Below are 26,576 nucleotides of genomic sequence, written 5' to 3' on the forward strand. Positions count from 1 at the left end.
CTATCTTTCAATGACAGGCAGGAAAGAAAGATAAATTAACATCTTGCCTCTTTGGCGGCACCTGGACACAACAGATGCTAATGTACGTACCTAGGGTGAAATTCTTGCCCTAGTGAAATCAATGGGAGTTTTGTCATTGACTTTAATAAAGCCAGGATTTCATCCCTACATAGATTGAAAAGTCATTTTGAAAAGATGGACTAGCTAATCTCTACCATCACAGGAAACAAGAGACTCCTGAATCTTTTTTCCTCATAAACTGGAGCAGTTTAGGAGCCATTTGGATGGTCAGAGAAGAAAGTGATAATTAGTCTACTAATGGCATTGGTTTGGAAAAACAAACTATTAAATACAGTCATTTTAAGTATGATATGATGAAAAGAGGCAACAGATTTCAGTGGTGGTCTAGGGAAACAAGATTATTATTTGTATTGTGGTAGCATGTAACAGCCCCTGTCACGGTCCAGGACTCCACTGTGCTATATGCTTTACTAACACAGAACAGTCTAAAGATGTTGAATCTTTCCTATTCTTCTAGTTTTATCTCTCTCTTTGGTCTGCTACTACTAAATAGAGCCCCCAGATTAACTGAGCAGGTACTCACCAGGTCTGAGAGACAGTTAGCCATCTCCTACAAAAGGGCTGACTGCTGTTGATCACGGACTCTTTCCTGTGAAAGGAATGAAGTGTGCTTTGGGTGTCCTTACTTGAATTATGCTGTCGCACTAGTAGCATGCTGGCACCATGTGATTCAAGTTAAATTTTACTTTCAAGGTTTTCAGTTACCTAAAGTCTATTTCAGCTATTGTACAAAGTTTAGAAGGGTTGGATTAAATATTTGAACCAACAGTTATGTACAGTCCAATCAAATGAGGTGGTCTTCTTGATGAGGAACTTTTTTTCTTGAGTACTCACTGATTGGGGGAGGGGGAGCAAGTTAGTTTAGGCTTAAATTCTAAATAGGATCCTGTTTATCATAACTTATTTTGTCTTCAGTATAAATTGAAAATTAGTTCTGAGTTGTTATCTGGTGGAAGTGGAGGATGCCCTGGATGGAATTTGGACACTGAACTTTAGGACTTTTGCTATAAAAGTGAAGTACCTTATAAATTAGTCATTACTTAAGACAATATAATTGCTTCATCAGTTTAGCAGTGGGCACAGTCCTAACCAGCGCTGCAACTGGATATCAGGGTCTACCAGCTAAGCAATTGAATTTTCTTTTTGAGTTTTTTGACTGATTCATTGTTTTATAGTCTTCCTCCAACTTTTGCTGTTTGCCTACATAATTCTTTTTTTAGCTCTGCCTCCCTGGGATGGGATGTACAAACCCTGCACTGCTGAGGTGAGGGTTAAGGAGATGCTCTGGACACAGGAAACCATGCCCCTTTGCTCCTGCTGGGCATGCTCTCAGTGGAGGGAGTTCAAAAGGGAGCGGCTCAGTTCAGTCTAGGCTGGCCGGCAGGGGCACTCTAGGCACCAGCAAAGCAAGCACGTGCTTGGGGCAGCCCATTTGCAGGGGCAACAGGGATCCAGCAGGGGAGCTGAGAACCAACAGGGGGCTCTGGGGAGCTGTAGTTCCGTGGTTAGCTCCCTGCCTATAGAGCCAGCCCTGGAGCAGGGAAAGAACTACATTTCCCAGCATTCCCTTGGCCACTACCAACAGGAAAGAGGGGGAGGGAGTGAGGGAGCTGAGACCTCATGCTGCAGCCTGCCGTGAATGGAGAGCTGCACTGTGAGTAGGGATACCATATTTTGACATTCAAAAAATAGGACACTCCACGGGGAGGGAGGGTAGCCCCACCCTGCCACCATCCACTCCCTCTGACTGCCCCCCACAGAAACCCCAACCCCCCTGCTCCCTGTCCCCTGATCACCCCCTCCCAGGACCCCTGCCCCAACTGCCCCCCAGGACCCCACCCCCTATCTAAGCCCCACTGGCCCTTGGCCCCTGATTGCCCCCTCCTGGGACCCCTGCCCCTATCTAAGCCTCCCTTCTCCTTGTCCCCAGTTGCCCCCTCCTGAGACCCCCCCCCAACTTTCCCCCTAGGACCCCACCCCCTACCTATCCCCTGACAAACCCCTGGGACTCCCATGCCTATCCAACTGCTGCCTGTCCCCCGACTGCCCCCCCGAACCCCTGACCCATCTAGCCCCCCCGAACCCCTGACCCTGACTGCCCCCCCAAACCTCCACCTCATCCAACCCCCCCTGCTCCCTGTCCCTTGACTGCCCCCCCAGAACCCCCTACCCCTTCTCCAACTCCCCAGCCCCCTTACCGTGCCACTCAGACCAGCGTGTCTGGCTTCACGCAGCGCCAGACACGCTGCTGCATACATGCTGCCGTGCTCCCCTGCGGAGCCACAGCCCCCTCCCCCCCCGCAGCACCTGCCTTCCAGATTTGAACACCTCAAAATTCAGGAGTGCTCAAGCTCAGTTTGGGCGGCTGTTACTTCATTTCTCCCAAATCAAATATACCGATCCACTGTAGCTTGCTATAGAAAAAGTAGACTAAAATCGAGCAAGAAATGCTTCCCAGTGGTTATTAGGACTGGAATTGCTATTTTCAACAGCCATTGCCTTGTTTGTTTGTTTGTTTAAAAGGAAGACAGTGATATTGCATTGGCAAATTCCCCGTAGAAAGAAAGAGTGGAACAAAAGAATAATAAAGGCACCTCAACTTTTCCTCATTTATGTAGGACAGTCTTATAATATGCATCCAGATAACCTCCAATCACACAAGCTGAAAATTGTTCCACTTTACTGCAGTTCTGTAACCATATGGGAACCAATCCTGTCTGTGTTCTGTGCACACCTAAAATCGCTGCCAGGGCAGGTCATTCAGCAGGAAGTTACCAGTGACTCAGGGCTGCGGCAGAAGGGGAAGGTGCAGGTGCGGGGGGGAGAGCCCAGGGCTGCGGCGGAAGGAGGGTGCAGGTGTGGGGGAGGAGAGCCCAGAGCTGAGGCAGCAGTGGGGTGCAGGTGGTGGGGGAGAGCCCAGGGCTGGGGGGTCGGGGGGAGGGAAGAGCCCAGGGCTGGGGCGGCAGGGAGGTGTGGGTGGTGGGGGAGAGCCCAGAGCCAAAATTTTTTTTGCTTGGGGCGGCAAAAAACCTAGAGGCGGCCCTGCTGGCCGGGCAGGTGGGTACTGCAGCCTCCTGCGGAGAAGCCGCTGGGGCTCCAAGCAGCCGGGACTGAGCCTCACAGTCAAGCTGCTGGTGGCCTTCTCTAAATCCACAGGCACTAAATACAATTCCTTGTATTTCTCCTTCAGTATTCAGGGTGAAAACACTGCATCCAGTGCTGAGCTTCCTGGCATAAACCCGTATTTGTTATTGCTTACTTGAAGCTCCAGTTCCTCCTGAAGAGTTTTCTCCATAATTCTTTCTGGCCATTTCATCGTGTGACTCAGTAACTTGATGGGTCAGTAATTACTGCGTTCTTGCACATCTCCTTTAGGCTTGAAGATCGGGACCAATGAGCCCTTCCTCCACTCATTGGGCATTTCCTATTCACTATAGTTACAGTTTGTCAGTCCCCTGCAGATCAAACTGGAGTTGACCTGGTTAGTCATTCTAGTTATGAGTACAGGCTATTACTTAGCATCCATAGTTCTACACGATGCTTATCTGCGTGTGCTGATTGCTCCACAGTACCTCTTGTTCAGTTTCTCCCTTCAGCCCTATATTGCCAGTACTATGCTGTCTTTCCCCATCTTTCTTCAACCCCTAGAGTTTTTACAAAACTCATTGCAGTTGTAGGAGTTCACCTTTGGAAGCAGGCAATCACAGTTATTCACTAGATAGTCTGGGGCAGTTCTCTCTTAGAAACAGGAGCAGCAGTATTCCTAACTTTAAATCTTTTCCTGACCCTAGGTCTAATTGTGAACCTTGGCAAGTTTTCTGGCTCCTACAGAGAAACTGATTTACCTTGGAATTAACTTCCACACAGACATCACAAACAGGAAAGCTCTTCAAAATGGGAGTTCCAAGCTCCACAGTCCTATTCCCTTCACCAAGGAATAAAATTCCTTGGCTTTCTTGCATCCTGCCTCTAGGTGGTCCTCTGGCTCCACTCCTGGCTTCAGCTCTTATAGTTGTTTCTTCTGTGAGTTGGAGCCAAGCAGAAACAAAACTAGGTGGATCCAGGACTCAGATATATTAGATAATCTTTCTGCCTAACCTTTCTCTGGATTGTTCTAAGAACAAACATAAGCCTCTCTGGTTGTGAAGGATATGTGGGATATAAAATGGCTCAGGAGAAATGGTCCAGCTCTGAGTTAAGGTTTCACATAAATGCTATAGAGCTAAGACCTATAAAAAGGGTCTTATTTGTGTTTAGAAGAATTCTTTTAGACAAGCCATGGTTGGTCTGGAATGGCAACTTTTTCATAATGGAATATTAATTATTGTTTCTTAACTGATAACGATGAATCAGACTCCAGGGCTCTCTTCTTGTGAAGGTGTTCTATGAATGCATTGCCTTTTATTGTATCGTCTCTGCTATGCTGTCATTGCCTGCCCGCCTGCCTGCCTGCCTGTGTATGCCCCTTTTTTGCTCCAAGGGGATTTCTTAGCATGATGTGGGAATCTTCATGAAATAATGCTGACAGATTCAGCAGTCATTCCTGTGAGCATTTATTCGCGGTATTGCTGAACGATGGCGAGCATGATGCGACATTGTACCTCTAGTTCAGATTCTATTGAGTGGCATCTTTCCTTATACAGAAATGACAGGGTTGCTTTGCACATGGGCTCATTTTGTGACTTCTGTATGAAACAAACTTACTACTTTTAAACATTGGGGTGGTCACGAGCCATTTTATATCTGCTTGATATGATTGTATTGTGCTCCATTATATGTTTTGAAATTCACTTTTTGTTCATTTATTTTCAGCACAACAAACCAATCTGTTATGGAAACTTCCTTTGTGAATTATAAAAGAACCCAACAAAGCTCTTTCCGTATCTTCATCCTCATCAGAACTTTGTCCTCCAGTTCTGTGTCTATGAATGTATTTTGGTTTGCACTACTTTGTGAAGAGAGTAACTCACTTCTGCAGACCATGTGCTCTTATTGTATAATTGACACGGCTATCCTTGTGCTTGGACATTTTTTGTGTTTAAATTACCTCCGCATTTACAGAAATCAAATCTGATCTCACCCTTTTATTCTATTTGTGCCTCAGTATACATTTTTAATTAGATATCCTTCAGTTTTACTACTTTAACACTTCAATTTAACACTAATTTGGGAAGCATCCTTTTCACTATTCCTGCTAATAACCACTGTTCTTTGCAAAGTCAGTTCCATTTCTGGTGATTGTCTTGTTTTAACCTGGTTCTCAGTAAGGTTGCAAAGTTTCTCACAGCGTGAAAAAGTCGCCAATAGCATTATTTTCCTGTCTGTGACTTTTTTCTGTGTCTGCGACTCTCTGGGCATATTGGTGGCTTTTGTCCCCCACATGTCTGTTCCTGGCTCCCCGCTCCATGCATTGTAACCTTGACCATCAGGTCACAGTACTGCTCAGGTTTGGCCCACCTGAACCTCTATTGTTTTAAGTGGTCAAATTCACATGACTTAGCCTTACTGTGTAGATCTATAGCAGGGGTAGGCAATCTGTGGCATGCGTGCCAAAGGCGGCACGCGAGCTGATTTTCAGTGGCACTCACACTGCTTGGGTCCTGGCCACCGGTCCAGGGGGCTCTGCATTTTAATTTAATTTTAAATGAAGCTTCTTAAACATTTAAAAAACCTTATTTACTTTACATACAACAATAGTTTATTATAGAAAGAGACCTTCTAAAAACGTTAAAATATATTACTGGCACGCGAAACCTTAAATTAGAGTAAATAAATGAAGACTCGGCACACCACTTCTGAAAGGCTGCTGACCCCTGGTCTATAGCATGGTCTCACCAGACACCTGATTTCTTTTAAAGAAGATTACTTTCATATTCTTGAAACTTTTGAGTAACTGTCTAGTTTGTAGTCCCCTTCATGCTTCCACTGGAGCATAGTGTAGATTCCCAGCGCTCTAGATTTGCTATGCACAGTAATGTGGCGTATTTCACTCTCAGGAAGGAGGGGACAATGTGCCATATTGGTGATTCTTTCCTTCTAACAGATTTTAGGACATTTATGTGGCTTTTGGTTATTTTCATTCCTTCTGAACGTAAAACAGGAAGGGAAGATCAGGTCCTTTAACATTTAAATATTTAAATATACTGACATTTATGCTTACCCAATTCACTATTGAGTCATTCATGATATATATATATATATATATATATATATATATAGCAAATGCATGGACAAGTGTATTTTGCGCTATACCCGTCTGCTATTCCAGTCATCTGAATACACGTTTCTTAGAAAAACGTGCATTTTTCAGAATTGACCTGTGCTCCAAACATCAGTTCCAGTCAGTTCTCTTGTTAATGTTCCACAGGGTATTGTTCCACTTGCTGGTGAGAATACTCTGAGTAACTGAGATCAGGGAAGTGACTCAGAACAGAGCTGCTCATGGAATGTCATGTCATGCCATTCTCATACATTTTCAAATGTTTTTGTATTGTTTACCTTGAATTAAAATATTTTCAGTAGGTCTGACTGGAGAACTAGAATTGTTTCTTAAAAAACTGAGGTTTCAGAATTTTGTTTTCATTTCAATGCAGAAGGAAAACCAGATCTTTTGAAATGCTTTGTGCAAAAAAAAAAAAAAAAAAAAAAAAGGGCGAGAGAGACCTCAGAATAGCTAGCTAGTAGCCCAGTGGTAGGTGAGTGCCCCTACAATAGGGCACCTAGATTCAAATCTGTTTCCATCAGTGTCTTTCCTTGTCTGACCAATGAATATTTAATTATTTATACAAAGTTGAGCAGCTCCAACAAAATGAGGAGAGAGAGAGATTGACTCTATAGATCAGTGATTAGAACATTCATCTGGGATATAGAACACCCAGGTTTGAATTCCTGATATAGCCCATTGATTAGGGCATTCTCCTGGCATGTTGGAGACCCAGGTTCAAATCACTGTGGAAATCTCATCCTGGACCTGATAAAGCTTCTCTGCAAATGGGTATTTTCTGTCAAAAAACCATTGTCAGTAAACTCCTGACCAGCCCTCATTGTCAGTGACTGGACAAGGTTTAGAAGGGTTGGATTAAGCGCATAAGCAAACAGTTGTCTGACCCAGTCCAACCTGAATTATAGGATAGGAAAAATGATGATACTTCAGGAATACAAACATAAGTGATATTCTGTTGGTTTTAACATCAGTTGACTCTCAGATTCAGTGTTGTCTATGAGTTACCCATTTTGGATGAAAGTGTGCTCCATTGACATGGTTACTGAGCCATAGGACAGCACAGTCAAAGTGACCAACAGGGTAACAAATTCAGGCATATAAACTGTCTTATTTATTATCTATAATATGTGTATATATTGCAAAGCCAAATTGTCTTAGTGTCCTTACAATGGTATTACATGGGCAGAATTAAGGTTTGGGTGACTTTAAAAGTATGCAAGTACACATTTGACTGGTGATGGTGTCCATTAGATACTGAAAGACACTCGTGTTATAGAATCACATGGGGCGATCTTCTATGAAGTCTGTTTGCACGAAGAAATGAATATGGAATACAGAATAATAGGAGTAAAATATTAAAGCTAACATTCTTTTTTTTATATTTGTCTGTGTGTGACACCATTTTCTGTCCCTTTAAGAAATTACTCCTCTTCTGTCCAGTTATAACTTGGTACATGATGTATATTTGTCAGAGGGATTCTCTCTCATGGCCTGAAATTTCTTCCTGAAATTTAAATGCTTGAATTCCTCTTTGATTGCCATGACTGATTTGCCTTTTGTTTCTGGAAGGAACCTGTAGATGAGAATCCATGAGATCGAAATGAAGCCCATAAAAATGAGGAAGCAGAAGGTACCGAGGCTTTTCTGAAAACCAAAAGAGAGAGGAAAATAAGTTAATTCTCTTCCCTGGTTAGCCTTGACTGTTTATAGTTTGGAAGTTTTTAAAGAAGATATCTTAATTTCAAATGGTGATGAAGGACATATATAGCACTCAAAGAATGGAGCAATCTCACACTCTTCACCTCAGTGATAAGGGCTGAGTTCTGTGTTAAGGCATGTCTACCCTTGGCTAGGAAGCAAGGATGTTACGGTTGTTCCAAAACCCAGGCTTCCTGATATGCCGGTGTGCTGTGATGCCATTGCTTTGGCACAGAAATAGTCTCAAAACATTTTTTTTAATCAGGCATCCTCAAGAAGAGCTCAATTTAGATTCACTTACCACTACGTATGGGAAAATCATCCCGATCATATAGAGTCCTACCCAGTGTAGAGACATGGAGATCGCTAATGCGGATGATCTGGATGACTGGGTGAAGAGTTCAATCATGACTGGGAATGAAGCTCCAGCTGGAAAGGAAAAGATTTCTCAGAATAATAATTAAATCATAAAAATAAATGCTTGTTCATTTCTAAGCTAATTTAAATCCAGTGAAGTTTTAGTGTAAAGTTTACGGATATTCGACTAGATTCCAATTTAACACCAGTTTTAGACTAGTATAACTCCATTGATATAAGTGGCATTACCACTAGTTTATACTGGTCTGGGGGGGAAAGAATCAGAGGCATTGAATTCTAATAGTCCATGCACAGTCGGTAGTATTTTTAGTAGTAAATTCTTTTTTCTGTCTTTCCAAGTGGAGGAACTCAGATTTTTTTCATTGGTAAACTTCCTTTTTTGATCCGTGTGACTTAAAAGAACTTCTCTTGTTTAATTTTTATTGCAGTAAATACTCCAGCCCCTGACACTAAAGAAGTTATGACAGTGTAACTTATAAAGGTGTGATCCAATCAAGGCCATGCTACTAACATTCACATATAGCCTTTATATTTCATATTTGATCTACAGTCAGATTCTTAAGAGTAAATAGTTAGTAGAATTAGCTTCCAAAGAATACCTCCATTGTAAGGGTGTTTCCCAGGCAACACAGAGGAGCTAGAATGGCTCTATAATGTGTCAGCCCCCAGTGTTAGGGGGCATATTGCGAAAGGAAGGGACGTGGCTAGAACATGCTGCCAGAATGGCTATTAGGCCATTCCCAAGAGTGATGGGATAAATAGTAATACTTAGTATTAATCTGAATACCAAACACTGGCTATAATTGTGCAAAATATTATACATATTTTAAATTTATATTATGATGAATTTAATTTTGTTCAGCTATCAGTATATAGTCCCTTCATGTTAGTATATTAAATGATTCATTCTTTTCCAATCTCTCTCTCTCTCTTTCTCTCCCCCCTTTCTCCCCCCCCCCCCCCCGCCCATCTATGTACTAACCTGGTCCAATTGCAAAGATGATAATGAACAGGAAAATCAGAGCAAGACTGCAGTAGGGCATCCAGAAGAACTGATGCTAAAGGGGAAGACAAAGGGACAGTAGACTGTGTTTGTTAATACCTTAATAGACTTCCATGCTGATTTCTTGCCAGCATGGTTTGGAAAACCTTAAGGAGTCTCAGCCTGAAGATAATTTTCTCTCCTTTTTTGGAAGTGACTATTCTGAAAGTCACAAATAGAACATTTAAGAACTAACTGAATGAGTGCTATAGATATTATTTGTTCTTGCAGACAAGAATCCCAACTAGGAAAGTTATTGGTAAAGAACACAGAGAAAGGGAACATTTCTTTACCTGTAGGGAGAGAGTTGTTGTGAGGAGCATGAGTATCAAAGCCATCAGTCCATATCCCCACAACAGCAGCATCCTTCTGCCAAACTTATCAATGATGAAGCTCTGAAGGGCACAAAATGCAAAAGTGGTAGTCAGCCACTAAAACTACCTTTCCTATTTGTCTTTTGTATTGGTATTTCTTCACCAGGATTAATCTGTCTTGCGTGTAATAGGTCCATAAACTTGTAATCAGGTTCCAGACTTCACTGGTCTTTTCTATATCCTACTATTATATTTTGGTGAGGGATGCTGGCATATGCCCTTCTGTCTTTTTCCTCTTCCTGTGTCTGACTTCCCATGTAGCCCCTGCCAATATGAAAACTAGAGCCGTTCAGGGAAAAAAAATTCCCTACCAAAAGTTTCAAGGAAAATGTGTTACTTAATCACCGTGACTCAATAAGCTATTTGACCTCATCAGGCAAATCTCCATTCTGAACGCAGTGTCTTGCTTTGCTGCCTCAAAACTGCCTTAATGGCTAGAGGCTGCCTTAATGGGTGAAGCTAGACAAATTTAGATTCGAAATAAGGCACAAAGTGTTAACAGTGAGGGTAACTAACTATTGGAACAACTTACCAAATGTTGTGGCAGATTCCCCATCACTTGAAATGTTTAAATCAAGATTGGATCTCTTTCTTAAAATATATTCTGTGGTTGAAACAAGAACTAATTCAGGCAAGTCCTATGGCCTATGTTATGCAGGAGGTCAGACTAGGATTACAGTGGTCCCTTCTGGTCTTGTAATCTATGAAAAACAGTACTAGTAGTCCCATTGTGCCAGCAGCTCTTTCTTGTGCAGGACCTGTCTCTTCTCTAGTTTTCACGGATTCCAACTCTTTGTCAAGCAAGTTCCTAATGGAACTGGCAATTGGGATCCCTCCCAAGTGAAAGGAGACATGGAACAGAAATGATGTCCTTTTCAGGAGCCCATTCTACTCTTCCTGTTGTGTAGATGCCTCCCTAGAACTCCTAGAAAGGTGAATTCCATTGAACGAGCTCTCTTTGAGTAGACACTAGGCGGGAACATGGGATGAGCTAAGTATACAAGTGAAGAGTTTGTCAGAGATAGAATCTGGGGCACATATCCTGAGGTTAAGAGGATCGAGAGGTCTGGTCCTCACCTCTGCCTCAATTCTGCTTCAAGAACTTAAACTCAGCCTTCTAAATGGCCCATAGTAAAGAGTTGAAGTTCTTCTACCAGGTCTTCTTTTCACTTGCCAAGCTTCACCCCTATTTTGTAGATGTTCCAGTAAATTGTGTTACTACCAGCTGGGGATGCAATGTCTTTCATGGATCCCAATGCCAGAGCTTTTTAAAAATTATAATTTCCCTCCATTGCACTGCCACTAGCGGAGGTCCTCCAGTAAGAGCAATAGTGGAAGCACTAGTGTAGACAAGGCACTAGTGTCTCCTGGTGTTTATTCCGTCCTGTCATCTGAACTTGCTTTGACTCAGGTTAGATCACATGGAGATAGAAATGCTGGTGCCTTGTCTATACTCGACTATCTGATGCAGTCAAAGAACAGGAGAGAAGCCCACTACTTCATATTGGAAAATCCTTTTGCAGAAATAGAACCTCCCTTTTCATTGATTCAGAGAACTATCCACCACCCAGGTTATGGACATTTTACATATGCCAACTCCCATTGCAATGTGACTTACACATATTATAGCGGCGCAGAACTCACAGGTCCCAGCTCCCAGAGATATGTAGGGAATACGATCTTGAGTAAATCCGGCTGTACGGAACACGTCAAAGGCGTAGAAATAGATCTGGAAAATGTAACAAAAGAAACCATTTAAAAAATAAATTACCGAAGCACACCTGTGCAAGACTGTTTGAGTAATGGGCCAGGTAGCAGAGAGAGTGCTTCTCACCCACTAACCTGGTTTGTACTTAATAGTCTAGTTAATATTGAGCTCTTACTCTAACATATATGTGAAAGGGGGGAGGGATAGCTCAGTGGTTTGAGCACTGGCCTGCTAAACCCAGGGTTAGGAGTTCAATCCTTGAGAGGGCAATTTGGGGATTTAGCTGGGGATTGGCCCTGCTTTGAGCAGGGGGTTGGACTAGATGACCTCCTGAGGTCCCTTCCAACCCTGATATTCTATGTTTACATGGAAACAGATTTTAATAGTTTCAGTGGAAGATTAGTTACCTAAAGAGCTTTCCAACTTTGTGGACATACTGAAAGTCCATTACTTTGCCAAATCAAAAAATCAGGAACTGGGGAATTACAAGCTGCTTGAGTATTTTTGGCTCAAGCTAGTAATAGAAAAATATTATGATCCTAATGCATGTTTAACCTCCATTCTGAGCTGTGTAAACTTTGCCTGTCAATGTAAGGCATAGCCCCCGTGCCCCCAGTGTAAATGGAAAATTGAGAATCAGGAGAAAGGAATTGAAGAGTCAAAACCCCTTCCCCACTTTCACACACAGCTCTCCTTGAAATTCAGGGGAGTTGCGGGTGAATGAGGTGAGTAAGACTGAGTCACAGACATTCAACTGCAGACTTGCAAAATGTGACAGATTCCCATAGTGCAAGTGCACAAAGCCTACTATCCTTAGAAAGACTGTAGAACAGATTCTCAGTTGGTATAAATTGATGTAACTTCATTGAAGTCAATGGAGTTGAACTGATTCACACCAGCTGGAGATCTGGTCCAATTTTTCTGGCTACAGAAGGAAGAAAAATTGTATCATTAACAACGATAATAATAAAAATGAGACAGCTGTCGTTTACGGTTAGGTGGGTTTCATGAAAGCTGCAGTGGTCTTAGGGATTTCGAGGGGAAAAAAAAATTCATGCAACAAACCAATGGAACGTTATTATGCTGAAACACAGAACTCATGGTGCCCAATGGTCTTGAAGACTTACACAGGAACATAAATATCGCCATGTTGGGTCTAACTAGCTTGGTATTCTTTTACTGATAGTGGCTGATAGTAGATTCTTCAGAGAAAAGGTGCAAGAGTTCATTTGGGTATATCTCACAAAATCAATTCCATGCCACTGCAGGGGCCTTAGGTGCAGTTTGGTCCCTCCTTTTCTCTGCCTGTAGCGCACAATAGTTTAGTCTCTGGAAGACGATTGTAATACTTAAATTTAATCCAGGTTATTGGGTCAATGTAGAGGTAGCTGGGTGGGGGCAGGAGGTTAGTGACCTGTGGTGTGCAGGAGATCAGACTACATGATCTGCTGATTCTTTCTGGCCTTAAGCTCAGTCTAGGAATCCCTGCAATGGACAATTATGGTATAAACTGCCCATAGCAAAAGGTTTTCCCTAATCCCCAGCGCTTAGTTGCTGACTTGTGTCCTGAAGCATGAGGGTATATATAACTCTGTAAATTACAAATGTATATACTGAACTGAGGATGTTTTCATTGTCCATATAAATGTCAAGTCATTTTTTAGTCCTACTAAACTCTTGGACTAAGTGATATTATGTGGCAATGAACTGAGTGCATTAATTATGCATTGTTTTTTAAAATACAGTGTAATCCCTTTATCAGTTTTAGATTTGTTGCTTTTCAAATTCATTTTTTGCTCCTCCTACTATTAAGTGTACATATTGTAATAGACTTCCCTTCCCATTAGCTGGATTGTTGGTGGGTGTGGTTTGAAAGAAGCTAGGGGACTGGAAAATGTAACAAATGCTTTGTTGGACTGTGTACTTGTCTGCACCTTTAGGGGAAGCGGCTGCTGTTGTGTCAGAGCTTTGGCTGCATTGAAGTTTGTTGAATCTTTAGACTATGTGGGCTCGCCTCATATCTTTGAATACACCTGGTATTACAATATGTTGCTTCCTTAGTGATGACTTATAATAATGTTTAAAGTGAGGAGAATACAGTACTTAACTGCATTGATACCACTAAGCTGTATGGTAACACCAATGACGATCAATAAACACAACTGACATCGCAAGGATCGGTCTTTTAGGAGTTCCAGGACATTCATGGGTTTCATTTTTTTCGTTGTAGCCTGCTCCTTCACCATATCGTCAATTGCTTCTTGATGATTCCCTTCACCCCAAAGCTGCTTCAAAGCTGTAAAGGAAAAAATTCTCAAAATTATTAGGCAACAAACAGATAAACCCATTAAATTTGTTCACTGATGTTTTCACCAGACTTCCAGTCCTTTACTAACTGATCAGTGGATTCATCGGGTCCTCCATGCATGGTCATTGATCAATTAGTTAGAATCCTCTCTCCCTCTAGGTGCTGAGAGAATCCAGATTTTTTGAATTTGGGTTGGAAGCAGAGAAAAGGGGAGGAGGGAACACTAGATCTGTGACATCAACTCACCTGTAGTATGGATTAGGCTATGTAATGTATAGGTGGGTGGGGGTCAGACAACCATTGATCTCTTCAGCATCATCTACTTCCTGCACCTGTAGTGGCTGCTACCAGAAACAGTAACTATTATTAATATCCTCATTGGACCAAAATAATATGTGGAACTATCAAAAGCAACAGAGGGTCCTGTGGCACCTTTAAGACTAACAGAAGTATTGGGAGCATAAGCTTTTGTGGGTAAGAACGTCACTTCTTGCATCTGAAGAAGTGAGGTTCTTACCCACGAAAGCTTATGCTCCCAATACTTCTGTTAGTCTTAAAGGTGCCACAGGACCCTCTGTTGCTTTTTACAGATTCAGACTAACACGGCTCCCCTCTGATACTTGATGTGGAACTATGTAAATCTAAAGCAGTCTAAGTTTATAACAATTTAGAATCAACTCCATTAGACTCTCACCCACTTTCCAATGTATAAATTACACTCCTTATACATCACCTCTGAATTTGGGCCACTGAATCTCAGAAAATCTAAGTTGGTATAACTTATACACAAGGGGTGTGAAGAGATGAAAGAAAAATGCTTAATAGGAGGGTCAATCTAATTAGTTTTAAATTAACTTTAAGGGTACTCTCTACTTATTCACACCTTCTTTCATCTCCTTGATGTGTATTATACACCATCTTAGGCTCTCACAGTCAGAGAAATGGGGCCAAACTGAGAAATGGTATGTAAGGATATGTAATTTATGTCAGTAAGTAGATTGAGTTTCAAAGAGTCTAATTTTCGCTAAGGGAGTGTGAGCAGAAATCCGAAATGATGTGTACATTAGGCCTCCTTAGACTAATTTAGTCTCCTTTAGACCTACTTACACACATTGTATTGATGTCTAAGGGGTTTAAATTGGTCTCATTTACACATGGAGGGAGCTGGAAGATCAGTGATTTACATAGACTCATCTCTGAATTTGGCTTGCAGTCAAAGTTTTTCTTGGCATTTTTTTAAACCTATCATTAAGATCTTAATTCTATACCATTACTTCTAGTGAAAACAGAACCATCAAAAATTTACCCCAGATCTCCTATTTTATTAGTATAAGGGAAAATGTGGTAATTTTTGTGGTAATGTCTTTTGTAAATGTGCTTTTGTTTTAATGGCAACCCCGCAATAAACAGGTAAAAAGCTCTTAGTTCTTGGTATTCAAATACCTGTAGATGATTACCATGTTCCCCAGTCTCTGCTTAGGTATTTCTTAGCTAAACTATATATTTTATCACTTTTAATCTTTCCTCAAACCCTCCCGTCCCCAGTCTGTCATTTTTGTTGCTCTTTTCTGTACTCCTTTCAATTTGTCAATATTTCCAAGTGTTGAGATATTCAGTTTTGCAAATCATATTCATCGAGTAGTAACACCAGGACCAAATGGAGTAGAGGGTGATTCCTTTCTGTTTCATAATTTAAAGACACAGCTTCCCTCCCCTCCCTCCCCCAGCCAGAGCACATAGCAACCACAATATCTTGCTTACTGCACCACTATCATCCATATTTCTCTTGGCATTTCTTTTTCCTAGTTTTCTTCTTCATTCACTGTTGAATTAGTATTTTCCACCGCGGGCTATAGTAACGTATAATTTTCCCATGTTGAATCTATTTTTATTTCGCACCAATATTTCTAAACTTGTAGGCCTTCTTTACTATTTCTCTGTGCTCACTGGTGTTCAGAACACTAACAGGGTGTTCTCTCCAAATCTCTTCAACTTGCTGTCTCTCAACCTCCAGATAATGAAGTCAAGTATCAGAGGGGTAGCCGTGTTAGTCTGAATCTGTAAAAAGCAACAGAGGGTCCTGGGGCACCTTTGAGACTAACAGAAGTACTGGGAGCATGCTCCCAGTACTTCTGTTAGTCTCAAAGGTGCCCCAGGACCCTCTGTTGCTTTTTACAGATAATGAAGGAAGATATTAAATAGCTAATCTGTTCATCCATCCACAACTGATCCATTGTTCCATCATTCTAATGCATATTTATCAAAGTATGCAGTGAATAAGTCAATTACTCAATCCATCAGTCAGTTCTTATGTCATTGTTTGATGGATTTCTCCACCATGCTTTCTATTAAACCCATCCATTGCCTTGTCACTCTTTAAATGAATCAGTACATATAGGACCATCCGTTCAGCCATCCACACTTCAGCTTATGTGAAGCTACACATGAACTTTGTTCCCTATCAGGTGTTGATAATATCAGTAGCTGTCCTGTTTTAAGAGAAATGTGGAACTCTGACCTCTTTTTGCACCCTACTTTCCAGCAGCTCCTCATTTAACAATATCTTTTCTGCTCCCTTTCACAATCTCCACACTGTTGGTGTGAGAGCCCTTTCCCTTCCATTTCCTGCTGTCTGAAATGATCTTCTCTTAGTTCTCTGCCTCATTCATATGCTTTTTTTCCTCGAATGTCATTTTAAAAATTTTTGCTTGCCTATACCTGTTCATTTCTCTCTTCCTCTGTTGTTGGCTTTATTATCGAATTCTTTAACTTATCTAGTGTCTATTAGGATAGTATTTTGGAATACCATTAGTATGAAAGACTATACAAAATAAAGGTGTCTGATTTCAGCTGGCTTAAAAAAAGTGTTTAATTTTAAATAAATTCATTCATATCTCAGTTGATTATAGTTACTACCTATTAGTTGTGCTGTGCAATGTTATTGTTGGCTAGTAATTTAGACAGATAAATATTTACCTTCTTAACAAGAAAAAGTTACCGCTCAGAAAACACACAGGGATCAGATCTGTTCAGTAGTAAGATCCCATTCTTACCCTGTCACTTTTCTGACTATAACCACAACTCAGTATAGCATTCATGTTAATTTTTGCACTAGTTATATCTCAGAGTAAAGAAATTATGGCCACTAATTTTAATAACAATGTTAACCCCCACTAATACTTGTATCTGAACTGTCCTGATGACAGCATTAAGAAAGTACAGTGTACAAGTGGTATTTTGTTTCTTCAAAATGGTGTGGAATCCTTTCCTCTTCCAAGATTCCAGCTTGAGTAACTGGACAAAGCTAGAAAAAAAAAGTTGAGAGTTAAGGTGGTCCATGTTACCTTCCTGGCAGCCTTCCATATCTCCCTTTTGCACCAGGAGGTAAGGTGGAGACTCAGGGAAGAATGGGAGAGTGACCAGCTGCACTGATGCTGCGATTCCACTGATAGCCATCAGTAAAGGCCACAAGGATTCAGTTCCTAAAAGTTCACTAGAGAGAATAGGTTAAAACAAGACCCAAAAGAACCCCAAACAGTTCTGGGAAACTTACCAAATATTTTGAGTGAAAAATGGGGAGACTGAATTAAACTATATGGGATAACAATGGATAACTAAAGAATGAATAGACATTTAGATGTGAAGATAAATACGTTTATTTTACCTTAGTCCTGCAATTTGTCCTAAGCATTTCCCCATGTTTGCAAAAAGAGAGAGAGTGGCACTTGTAAATCCACGCAGCTTCTTAGGGGAAATTTCTCCCAAATACTGGCCATGTAAACAGCAGCCCAAACCTTGAATAGTGGAAAAGAGGAAGGACAAGTTTGTTTAAAAGAAGGAAAATGTAACTGAAGTCCCACTGAAATTAGTTTTGCCATTAACTTTAATGGAAGTAGGATCAGTTCTGTGGCTCCATATCACAAACTAATGTTAAAAGGAGGATTCTTCTGTCTGGGTGGAAATTAGGAAAGACCAAAACCCTTTTTAAAATAAAAAAAGAGGATGAATTCTGGCTTACTCTTTAAAAAGTAAGAAATCTAACTGAAGTTGTTCCTATATTCTGTGTAGTCAGACTGAGATGTAATTTTGATAAACATACATAGGGATAAAAGATATAAGAGGCAAACGGTTTCAGTCTGGGCAGGATACTAGCAGTACAAAGTGAATATTTTATTTTATTTATTTATTTTATTATTTGCAAGCCTGCAATATTTCTGCTGTCAGCTTTATTGCCTATTTTTTTTAAAGTTCCCTCTTCCAAAGTGTTTTCCCTTAGCCTGGAATATTATTATGTGGAAAACAGTCTCAAGCAACCAAATGCATTCTCTTATTTCTCTCTCTTAACCCTTTTATCCCATATCCTTTGGGTTATCATCTCTTTTCTTTCACCCTATAACAACTTATTGACCCCTTTCATTTTGACACTTAGGAATATTGATCCTGCCTCTGGTTTACAGCCTTGCAAAAGCAGGGGGATCCCAACTGATTATTATACAAGTAGAAATCAAACACAACCTACCTGAATTAAAACCACAAAGGAAACGTCCAATCAAAATCATCTCAAAGGACTTTGCCATCTTACTGAACCCCCAGAAAAATGCAGCTGCTATCAGAAGCAGATTATTGAACGTTAGACATTTCTTTCTGTAACAGCACATAAGAGACTTTCATAAAACTGGCAACACCATCTCTCTTGCTTTCCCCAAATACCCTCTTTTTATCCTCTGAATATACAGATAGTGGTGACTTTATCATTGAATCGAGAATTTGCAAGTGGGACCTAGCAGTTGCTTATGCAGTGCTGTTGAGTCATTACTTAAATTGATATTGAAATTGGTGTAATCTAAGCGTAAAGTGGACTATTCCACTGTCTATGGGAGCACTTCAGTCAGGTAAAGCAGAGGCGGTAATGAACATTTTTGAAATAATATTTCTTCAAAGATACCCATCCCAACAGATCTCCCACTCATGGATCTGTGCTGTTTGGTGGGAATTCTTTAAGTTCAAAGTTCTGAGATTTTGGTTTCTCTAAGGGTATCTGGCACTATCCCTGCGGAGGAACCCCACAGTGCTCACCTAGACAGTTCCTTTCTGAACACAGTTTGTGAAGGAGCTCCTCTGGAGATTGCTTCCCTGCTGTTCAGCCGCACTACAGCCTAGCTCTTTTTGGACACATCCCCTACAGTTAAAGTGTCTGTATCCTTTACCAGTGTTTGAATGCCAGCCTTCTTTATTTAAAAAGAAAAAATATCGAGGAACTTACTCATACCTGAATTAGGTCGCCAACAATCCTGGCAACACCCATGATCTCCACACCTCCTCAAACATTTTTTGTTTCCTCTTCATTTTTATTGGTGCTATCTGTGCTGATTAATGACCCTCATTGATGCTAGCAGCTATGCTGTGTCAGTGAACTTTGACCTATTCTTTTCTTTTGGCCTTTTACTCTTTTGTGCCTTCCTCCTCCACCCTTCCTTTTATGCCTGCTAAGGGGAGAAGAATCCCAGCAACTTCAGGAAGCATTCTTAATGCAGTCAGATCTCATTCCCCAAGGACGTGCACATTTAGCCAGTTTTTGAAGGAAGAAGGCTAGGGATGATTTACACCTGGTTGCCTTGGGTGTATGAGTCCTCAGTATTATCTAGTAGGGACTATAACATCTGATTGACAGAAATTCTCAGGGGTGAAAGTAGGCCTGTATGGTGTACCAGTAAGAAGCTGGTACCAGCCGATATGCAGCCAACATTAAAGTGCTGCCGCAGGGCTGCCGACGTGTGGGGGAAAGGGCAATGCCCCAAGGGTGGCGATTTAAAAGGGCCTGGGGATCCCGGCCGCAGCTGCTGCTACCGCGGCAGCGGCTGGAGCCCCGGGCAGCGCAAGCCAGGCAGTGCGGATGGGCTGGCTGTGGGAGGCTGACCCCCAACCCCACCCCTTCTGCCCGAGGCCCAGCTCCTTCTGGGGGCCTGTAGCTGGGCCCCCCTTACCAGTAAGAGTTTAATATTACTTTCACCCCTGGAAATTCTGTACAATTGACTTCCCCTCTCAAGGATTTTAATCTACATTTTTCTGCGAAGGTATTAATCAGTATTATGGACTGAACTCTCGGATAAAAGAGGGAAATAGGGAACTGTCACTGAAATATGTACATTAATTGGAGGGATGGTGTGAAATAATGCAACACTTTTGGCTAGAAAAATATGAACTATTCTTCCTTTCTTTGGGACAATTGTCTCAAAGCCAACCATAATTTTTCTACCTTGTTATAGAGGACAATTTTTAAAAGCGCTTTTTACTTGATACAGACTTTCCATATTTTGCAGACAGGTATCTTGAGCTGATGGCTCCCAAGAATCCCCCAATGCTAAAGGTAGAGACAATGAAAGACCACAGTAACGTGAGGGTCTGCTCATCGATGTCAGAGTGGTATCGCTCTTGCCAGGTGTCATTGATGAAGTTCTTGATGTACTAGAAAGAAAAATTGGGGTGAGGGGAGGAGTTTCATTACCAAATACCCTGATTATAAGTGTGATAATAGGATAATATCCTGCATAAACCTTACTGAATTAAATTACCTCTACCCCGATATAATGCTGTCCTCGGGAGCCAAAAAATCTTACCACGTTATAGGTGAAACCACGTTATATTGAACTTGCTTTGATCCGCCAGAGTGTGCAGCCCTGCCCCTCCGGAGCACTGCTTTACCGCGTTATATCCAAATTTGTGTTATATCAGGTCGCGTTATATCGGTGTAGAAGTGTACAACTTTATTTAATTAAGTTGAAGTATTTTAGGAGATCAGTGTATTAATGCAAATATTTATGTACTATTGAGGGATTATAGGTATTTTTATGGGGCTGGCGGACCACAGCCAAGGAACTAAGCCAGGGGTCTCAGACACGCGGCCCGCGGGGCTCTTGTGTGTGGCCAGCCAAACTCCCCGCCCCTCTGCCTACCCATGGGATTGCCTCCTGATGCTGCAAATGCCATGATGCTCTCTGAAGCAGCCGGCAGCATACCCCTTCGGGCCGGGGGAAGGAGGCAGAGGGCTCCGGCATTGCCTCCTTCCAGGCACTGCCCCCCACAGCTCCCATGGGCCGGAAACAGGGAACCGTGGCCAATGGGAGCTTTGTGGGAGGTACCTAGAAGAGCGGCAAGAGCCGCACAAGCAGGGAAGCCTGAGCCCCTCCCCATCCCCCAGGGGCTGCAGGGACACGGTTCCAGCTGCTTCCTGGAACGGAGCAGCATGGAGTTGGGGCCAAGGCAGGCAGGGAGCCTGCCCTGGCCCCAGTGAGCGCCGCTGCCACCCCGGAGCCGCTCTAGGTAAGCGGCACCAGGCTGGAGCTCACACCCTGAACCCCTCCTGGACCTCCAACTCCCTGCCCTGAGCCCCCCGCCAATCCCACACCCCAACTCCCTGCCCTGAGCCCCCTGCCACATCCCACACCCCAACTCCCTGCCTTGAGCCCCCTGCCACATCCTGCACCCCTCCTGCACCCCCAACTCCCTGCCCTGAGTCCCCTGCCACATCCCACACCCCAACTCCCTGCTCTGAGCCCCCTGCCACATCCTACACCCCGCCTGCACCCCCAACTCCCTGCCCTGAGTCCCCTGCCACATCCCACACCCCGCCTGCACCCCCAACTCCCTGCCCTGAGTCCCCTGCCACACCCCAACACCCTGCCCTGAGCCCCCTGCCACATCCCGCACCCTGCCTGCACCCCAACTCCCTGCCCTGAGCCCCTGCCACATCCCACACCCCAACTCCCTGCCCTGAGCCCCCTGCCACATCCTGCACCCCCAACTCCCTGCCCTGAGCCCCCTGCCACATCCCGCACCCCTCCTGCACCCCCAACTCCTTGCCCTGAGCCCCCTGCCACATCCCACACCTCAACTCCCTGCCCTGAGCCCCCTGTTGCATCCTGCACCCCTCCTGCACTCCCTGCCCTGAGCCACCTGCTGCACCCTGCATCCTGACCCCCTGCTGCACCCCTCTTGTACCCCACACACCAACTCCCTGCCCTGAGCACCCTGCACACCTCCTGCACCTCAACTCCCTGCCCTCAGCCCCCGCTGCATCTGCACCCTTTCTGCACCCCCTGGGGGCAGCATTGGGATGGGGACTTCAGGGAAGGGATTGGAATGGGGCAGGGAAGGGGTGGGAAGAGGTGGGGCCTACTTGGAAGGGGTGGAGTGGGGCAGGGCCAGAGGCAGCGTGCAGGGGGGGGGTCAGTGATGCAGCCCTCGGGCCAATGCACTAGTCTGGTTGCAGGTCCAAGCTTCTTCCTCCTGCCCCCGCAGGGGAGAGCAGTGGGCGGGGGGGCGGCTGAGTGGGGAAGGGGGCTGGGACCCCCCGCATCGCTCTCCCCTGCAGGGGCAGGGGGCAGAAGCTTGGTCCTGCGGCAGCCAAGCTTCCCTCCTCCCCCTTTTTCCCCCAGCTTGGTGCATTCCGGCCCCTCCGCCCCTCCTCCTCTCAGTGGGCAGCAACGTGCCACTCAAAATTGGCTCGCATGCCGTAGGTTGCCGACCCCTGAATTAGACACACTCACTCAGGTTATAACACCTCCAATGAGCTACCACCACCTCAAGAAAGACTTGCATGTACTGGTTCAAACTGGATTCTCCAGGGACCAGCAGACAAATAAAGGATTTTTGGTTAAATAGCCTGAGCTAAAACCGACTCATGGTCTTCTTTCTGACCCAGCAAATAGACAGGACCTCGAGCCCAAGGGGAGCCCCAATCTTTATGGAAGGGTTGGGAGGACTTTGGGCTACTGAGGGCTCCATAAGACAGAAATTTCTTGCTCTGAGCAAAACCATTTGCATTTTAGTGATGAATGGGTGACCACAGGAAAAATCCCTGTGTGAGGTTTGAAGAACTGTTCACTTGCCAGAGCCCTTGTTGGAGTTGGGGTGATCTCTGGTAAGCTTATTGACATGCATGTAGGTGCTTTTATTGTTTTTAATGTATTGTCTGTAATGCTTTTACCTTAGGAATAAGTGTGCTTGCTTATAAAGAGCTGTGTGGTATCCTGTAACTGTTGGCGATTACAGTGGTGTTAGTCTCTGAAGACAAAGCAGAAGTGCTGATGCTGGTCATGTAGGCAGTCTGCCTGGCTGGGGGGATATCATGGTGTAAGCAGTGGGCTGTGCAGCCTGGAAATATTCTGGTCAGGAGGGGGGGAGACATATCTCTGCCTAAGAGAGCTGATGGCTGAGGAGCCAGGACCCTAGATAGGGTGCCCTTGCTGGACCATGGAGGGGGGATTACAGGTGCAGTTGCCCTGAACTGTGACAATAAAGTCTTTTATTATATCTAAAAATTCTAATTTAGAAAAAAATTGTAGTGTAAGTTGAACCAATTCTTTCCATATTCTGAATTGTCTTCCTTCAGTTGAAGTATTATAATGAAGTTGGTATGGGAGATGAAGGCAATTAATTAGTTATAATAGTTCTGTGCTTAGACTTTAACTTGTACATTGAGTTTTCACACTGTATCTTTTTGCTTCTTTCATGTTCTAGTCATTATAAGAGACACTTATGCCATCAAGGCCCATATGAGACACCCATTAATAGGGATACATGCAATGAAATAGACACTTTTTAAAGACTAGCAAATCACATGAGCCTTGATCTTCTATTAAAAGTCTCTGGTGCAGTTAGTCCTGTTCCTTTACAAATGTCCATGATCCTGATTAAATTCTGCTAAGCTGTCATCCCTTGGGGTTTTACAAACTATTCTTACTGTTCTTCATGGACAGAATGAGAAGGGAAGAAGTTGAGGAAAGAATTTCTAGGTGTCTTGAAGAACATCCCCAGCAGGGCCGGCTCCAGGCACCAGCTGAGCAAGCTGGTGCTTGGGGCGGCAGATTGTTCGAGGCAGCATTCTGCCCAATCCTAGGGCGGCACGGCCGCTTTTTTTTTTGTTCCGCTCCGGCCGCCCTGTAGGGGGCGGCGGCGCGGAGAACCAGAGCGCCCTGCAGGGCAGTCCTCTTTCTTCCCTCCCTGCCAACCGGAGCAGAGCCCTCACGGCAGGTGGCAAGAGGCAGCGCAGTGGGAGGGGCCGCGTGGCAGCGCCCCTGCTGTAGCCCTGGCCGCCCCCTTCTCTCTCTCTCCCCCGCACCTTCCTCTCCCTCCCTCCTCCCCCAGACAGTTCTCCCCCTTTTTTTTTTTGCTTTGCCGTTCTGGCCGCCCCGTTTTTTTTGTTTGTTTGTTTGTTTGGGGTGGCCAAAAAGCCAGAGCCGGCCCTGATCCCCAGGCCAGAACCTGACACTATGAATTTAGCTGTAGAGGATGCTGTGCTTACCAAGGAAGGATAGCTGATCATAGAAACCTGGAAGCCATATGAGAAGGTTCCACCAATTCCCAATACAAAAATCATTAGAAATAGCTTCCGATACTGGACCTGGAAGATAGAAGACAAGATTTTGGTATGTTCAGGGTGTTCTTGGAACATCCTGTTCTTGCCTCTTCCTCCTTGCACATACAAAATTCTTAGAAATATTGTATTAACAGGGGTTTTGAACAACAAATCGTCCCTTGAAAGGCTAAACTATATACCTTAAAAAGCTCTTTAAATTAGAGGGATATTTCTCACTTAGAGTATAAGTGTGTCAAATATAGGTATTCAGTGCTTGAAAATATTTACTTTTTATTTTGTTTTCTAACTTTGGGTCACTAACTACATTGAAATGAATAACTGAACATTCTTCACTGATTGCATATCCCTGAAAATAGGATAATATAAATTTAGGACAATAAAATTTTGGGAACAAACAGTGCCAAGTACCACCTTTATTTTTCTGATTTTGGGGAAAAAAGTGTTAAAATGACTAAATTATTGAGTTTGATTGTCGCTCTAGATGTACAGGAAGCATGAAAATGAACAGATCTCTTCCAATGTTCTCCCTTTTCCCTGCCCCCCTGCTGGATTTTTAGATATAAATGAGAAGTACTTGGTACATAGATAAATGACAGAGAACTCACCAAGTCTGAGAGAAAGCTGCCCATCTTCAGGGTAAGAGTTTTCTTAGCTCTTTGTTTGTTTTGTGGCAGGTCTCTTGAATTAGCAGTCTGGTTGCTGTTGTTTCTCACTAAAATTGTATAACCCAGGCACTAAAAGAAGCTTGTCCGTTTGGACCAAAGTTAAATTTGACTTTGTACTGTTTGCTTTGCATTATTTTCTTTCATGCCCTTTGGATAAGGTTCAGAACACTTAAAATTTGTCTGTGTTCATTCTGTCATTCAGTATCCTCTTGTAGGGAGATATTTCTCTCCAACTATGAAAGTGTGTAGAAGGTGAATGTTCATAGACTAAAAACTACAAAATTAATTGTATGCCTGTAAATGGTAGCTGTTAATATTTGATTACATAAGACATCTCTGATTTTGCTTGCTAAAACAAGAGGGTTTAGGAAATGATTAATCCTGGAAAGAGACAAGGTGGTGAGGTAATATATTTTATTGGACCAACTTCTGTTGGTGAGAGAGACAAGTTTTTGAGCTTACATGGAGCTCTTCTGCAGGTCTGGAAAATAAACTCAGGGCTTGTCTACACTTAAACCACTGCAGCAGCTACTCCGCCTCCTTGAGATGCGATAGCTAGGGCCTGGTCTACACTACAGAGAGGTCAATGCAAGGCAGCTTATGTCGACCTAATTCTGTAAGTGTCTACACTAAAATATTGCTCCCACTAATGTAACTTGCCTGCTATGCCGACTTAATAACTCCATCTCTACGAGAGGCATAGCACTTAGATCGATGTAGTTAGGTCAATGCAGTGTCAGTGTAGACACTGTTACTTACATCAACTTTAGTGGCCCCAGGAGGTTCCCACAATGCCCCACTATTATGACTGCTCTGGTCACTGTTTTGAACTCCACTGCCCAGTGGTCAGGTACACAGGTATGTGCACCTCCCCTCTAAAGCCCCATGAAGTTTTGAAATTCCATTTCCTGTTTGCTCAGCGTGGAGAGCTCACCTAGTGGCTGCCAAGCTGACCCTTCTGGCTCCATGCTGCAGACACGCTCTTGCCTGGAGTATACAGGAGGTGATGGATCTCCTGGGTCTGTGGGGAGAGGAGGCTGTGCAGGCACTGCTCTGATCCTGTAGCAATGTCTCCCATTTATATGGCCCCAGTGTGCTCTCTTAAAACCCACTTGGGAAACAGCTGATGAGTCTCAGGTGCACTGGCATCTTCCTTCTTAAAGGGCCAGCGTCAGTGTAGGACAATCCCTGCTTCCTCTTCTAACATGGTTACAGATACAACTTGCCTCCTTGGTTTACTTTTACTTTTTATGTTCTCAGGATCATGGAGTGTTATATAGATTGCCTAATTCATATGCCATAATGATGAATGTGGGATAAGTGCCTAATTAGTAGGTAGTTAGAGTATATCTTGTTGACTGACTTATTGCAGGTATATATATCTGTACTGATATGTACTACTTCTTTATTACATCCAAAAAACTACTTTAAAGGAATGGTATGACTGCGAAGTCAAACAATAAAAATTTTGAAAATGCCAAATAAATTTGCAACCTTAATTTGGCCCCTTTGAGTATATGCATAATGTATATGTATGGTCTCTAATTAAAAAAATTCATCTATTTTGCTGGACCCCGAGCCTCACTGAGAGTGCAGGATGGATGGTGCTCCTGAGAATAAATCAGGGTTGTGTCGTCTGTAGGAACCTTGCCTCATTATTTGCAAATTTTGGAAGGTGTGCAGTGAATGAGCCAGGGAATTGCAGAAAAAGAAAGGATGAT

The 26,576-nt window shown here is 43.3% G+C and overlaps 2 protein-coding genes across 6 annotated transcripts in view; both read right to left on the minus strand.

The window, feature by feature from the left end:
• The window catches only part of LOC128824644 (solute carrier family 2, facilitated glucose transporter member 11-like), a 32,215-nt gene extending 31,503 nt beyond the window's left edge, over window positions 1-712 (minus strand). The window contains exon 1 of the mRNA XM_054006379.1: window positions 605-712. Within this exon, the coding sequence (XP_053862354.1) occupies window positions 605-628 (24 nt within the window). The 5' untranslated portion in view covers window positions 629-712. The remainder of the gene's footprint in view (window positions 1-604) is intronic.
• A 6,680-nt stretch (window positions 713-7,392) lies between these two features.
• LOC128824646 (solute carrier family 2, facilitated glucose transporter member 11-like) lies at window positions 7,393-25,123 on the minus strand. 5 transcript variants are annotated; one of them, XM_054006381.1, is made up of 12 exons: window positions 24,796-25,123; window positions 24,116-24,214; window positions 20,117-20,277; window positions 18,332-18,456; window positions 17,477-17,606; window positions 17,157-17,305; window positions 13,613-13,800; window positions 11,415-11,525; window positions 9,716-9,817; window positions 9,363-9,438; window positions 8,304-8,431; window positions 7,393-7,948 (listed from the first exon to the last, which is right to left on the minus strand). In XM_054006381.1, the coding sequence occupies exons 1-12, from the start codon at window positions 24,817-24,819 to the stop codon at window positions 7,745-7,747; spliced, it is 1,497 nt and encodes a 498-aa protein (XP_053862356.1). In that variant the 5' UTR covers window positions 24,820-25,123; the 3' UTR covers window positions 7,393-7,744. The 5 variants fall into 5 exon arrangements, with proteins under 5 accessions (XP_053862356.1, XP_053862357.1, XP_053862358.1 ...); XM_054006382.1 differs by having other exon boundaries at window positions 18,332-18,418; window positions 20,106-20,277; XM_054006383.1 differs by lacking the exon at window positions 24,116-24,214 and having other exon boundaries at window positions 24,796-25,122.
• Window positions 25,124-26,576: the final 1,453 nt, after the last annotated feature.

Source organism: Malaclemys terrapin, chromosome 16 (assembly GCF_027887155.1).
Source record: "Malaclemys terrapin pileata isolate rMalTer1 chromosome 16, rMalTer1.hap1, whole genome shotgun sequence".
Taxonomy (NCBI): domain Eukaryota; kingdom Metazoa; phylum Chordata; order Testudines; family Emydidae; genus Malaclemys; species Malaclemys terrapin.